At 34.2% G+C, this 3,168-nt stretch overlaps 1 protein-coding gene across 1 annotated transcript; it reads left to right on the top strand.

Moving 5' to 3' along the window:
• The first annotated feature begins 1,725 nt into the window (after window positions 1-1,725).
• On the top strand, window positions 1,726-2,667 carry Or8k40 (olfactory receptor family 8 subfamily K member 40). Its single transcript, NM_001000314.1, is given in 1 exon segment — window positions 1,726-2,667. A coding segment is annotated over 1 exon segment (942 nt).
• Window positions 2,668-3,168: the final 501 nt, after the last annotated feature.

The raw sequence follows: 3,168 nt of genomic DNA, 5'->3' as shown, positions 1-3,168 counted from the left end.
CCAAGGGATCAAGGGATATGATTGCAACACATATATTACTCTTGACCATTAGATAGTTAAAAATAGAATACCTCTTACTATGTATTGATTGCAGAAAATATCAGATGATGAAATTTAAATGTCTATAACAAAATCTGATTACATTTAACTCCGCATTAGCATATTTTTTCTCCATTCAATGCCTGCTTTTCCTCTATCTTTCCCAAAATAATGACAATATTTTTCTATATCATTATCTTTTGTTAGTTTTTTATCAATCTTCATACACTAACTGATAAAGATGAACATTATGTTTTCCGTATCTTTGTAGCCCCATAGGGAATTTATTTTATATGTTGTAGTGAGACTTGGCATTTATTTAATGATTTCCTTTTATTGTATCTATCATAGTCTACCTCAGTAATGCTCAGAATCTGGAAAATTATTTTCCAGATTTCTTCTCAGGTATGGAAAGTGTATATATCACAGATCAAATTATAAAAATTTTCCTCAACAGTCCATAGTAAAATTGTGAAAATCTTGGGGATAGGCTTAAAAATTTTTTCTGTATTTTTAACTCTTATTTTCTTAGAGAACTATAATTGTCTATTGCAAAGGACTTCGAATGAGTTCATACTTAAGAAAGATGAATTTAGGTGAGTTATTTTTTGCTGTTTATGTGTGCATAGTTTCAGAAAAAAAAAACTATTTTTGGTTGTGCAACCAACAATGAGACTGACATCCCTTGACAGTAATTAGTTGCTTCTAATTCTTTGTGTTGAACTGAGATTCTGTAATATTTTTCTTTTTCTACATTGACATATAACTAAATTTTTTTCTCCATCTTTATTAAATTGGATATTTCTTATTTACATTTCAATTGTTATTACCTTTCCAGGTTTCCAGGCAAACATCCCCCTAACCCCTCTCCCTCCGCTTCTATATGGGTGTTCCCCTCCCCATCCTCCCCCCATTACTGCCCTCCCCCCAACAATCATGTTCACTGGGGGTTCAGTCTTAGCAGGACCCAGGGCTTCCCCTTCCACTGGTGCTCTTACTAGGATATTCATTGCTACCTATGAGGTCAGAGTCCAGGGTCAGTCCATGTATAGTCTTTAGGTAGTGGCTTAATCCCTGGAAGCTCTGGTTGGTTGGCATTGCTGTTCATATGGAGTCAGAGAAAGGACTGAAAGAGCTTGAAGGGGCTTGAGACCCCAGATGAACTAAATTTTTATACACAAAATTTTTATGTTCAAATATTCTTTTACTTTTCACCTGTAAACATATTTGAACAGGTGTATATTTTATAACTCTTATTATTTATTCCATCCAGATATCATATACTGTATGTCTATTATATTTATCTATCTCAGTTTTTCAAAAAACATCTATTGATAATGCAGATTGAGTTTTTCTTGGGCACAATATGAATTCCAAAGCCTTATATACCATTGTTGTATTACATGTTAGTGGAAGCCTTTTTAAACTGTATACTATAAATATCATTATGAATATAATACTATTATGTATTAAGGATATTTTGAAACAATCACTATGTTTCATGAATCTGCAGTGATAAAATTATAAAGTGTATATTTTCAAGCACATACACATATACACACAAATATATGCTCATACAGAATTTTAATATATAATATTCTAATGGTGTTGCACAAAAACATTTTATATGCCAAATGTTTGAGAGCTATTAACTGTTTTTGGTTTCTTTGTTTTTGATACAGGAGAATGAAGGAACACAATTTCACAGTGATGACTGAATTCATCCTATTGGGTATCACTGACCGTTCTGATTTGCAGGTCCCATTATTTGGGCTGTTTCTTGTCATATACATGACCTCAATGGTAGGTAATTTGGGAATCATTGTTCTCACCAAAGTGGACTCACGCCTGCAAACACCCATGTATTTCTTTCTCAGACACCTGGCTATTACAGATCTTGGATATTCTACAGCCGTGGGACCCAAAATGTTGGAAAATTTCGTTGTAGATCAAAATACAATATCATTTCATCTTTGTGCCACACAGCTAGCTTTCTTTCTTGTATTCATTGGTAGTGAGCTATTCATTCTCTCTGCAATGTCCTATGACCGCTATGTAGCTATCTGTAAGCCTCTGCTCTACACTGTCCTCATGTCACCGAAAGTTTGTTGGGTTCTTATGGCAATGCCTTATCTGTACTGCACATTTGTGTCTCTTCTCATCACAGTGAATATTTTTACTTCATCCTTCTGTGGCTACAATATCATTAATCATTTCTTCTGTGACTGTATTCCCTTGCTGTCTCTACTATGTTCACATGCAGAGGAAATCGCATTTATTGTTATGATCTTTGCTGCTTTTGATTTGATTGTGTCTCTCCTTATTGTTCTAGTGTCCTACATGTTTATCCTCACAGCAGTTCTCAGGATGAACTCTGCAGAGGGCAGGTACAAGGCTTTCTCAACATGTGGTTCCCATCTAACAGTGGTGACAGTATTCTATGGTACTTTAATATTTATGTATGTACAGCCTCAGTCCAGTCATTCCACTGACACTGATAAGGTGTCTTCCATTTTTTACACCCTGGTTATACCTATGTTAAATCCTTTGATCTATAGTTTGAGGAACAAAGATGTAAAATTTGCCCTACAAAGGACTTGGAGAAATATTTGTAAAACATTCCCTTAGAGATTTAATGCAATATGAATCATACATATTAGGGAGAAATGTGAACCATCTCTAATAGGAAGGTTCATCAAGCAGAGAGCGCTCAATCTGTACTTAAATATTGGTGCTTTTGGTGAAGATTTAAATTTCCTTGTATCACAAACACCTCACTAAATATTCATGAAAAGACATTGCCTTCCTTGAGAAGATGCAGCATTTTGTGATAACTAATAATATACAAATCCATATAGGTTTAAAGTCTCAATGTTTTAAAACTAGAATCTAGAATTGTTTATTGCTTTTCATAGAGGAATAATATATTGTGGGTTATTTATAAGTGCTATTTCTCATCCAAACAATTTTGTCTGTTTATATGTTTGTGTTTTGTACATATTCTGTCTAATCAATGATTAATCCTTTTGAAATTTCCAACACACAAATTCTTACCTAAGTGCTTGCTGACAGCAGCCTAGTATGGCTGTCCCTGAGAGGTCCTGCCAGCACCTGATTAATACAAATGCA

Source organism: Rattus norvegicus, chromosome 3, assembly GCF_021556685.1.
Source record: "Rattus norvegicus strain SHRSP/BbbUtx chromosome 3, alternate assembly SHRSP_T2T, whole genome shotgun sequence".
NCBI classification, from domain to species: domain Eukaryota; kingdom Metazoa; phylum Chordata; class Mammalia; order Rodentia; family Muridae; genus Rattus; species Rattus norvegicus.
Note: the sequence above shows the minus strand (reverse complement) of the source record. Positions and strands in the feature narration are given on the sequence as shown.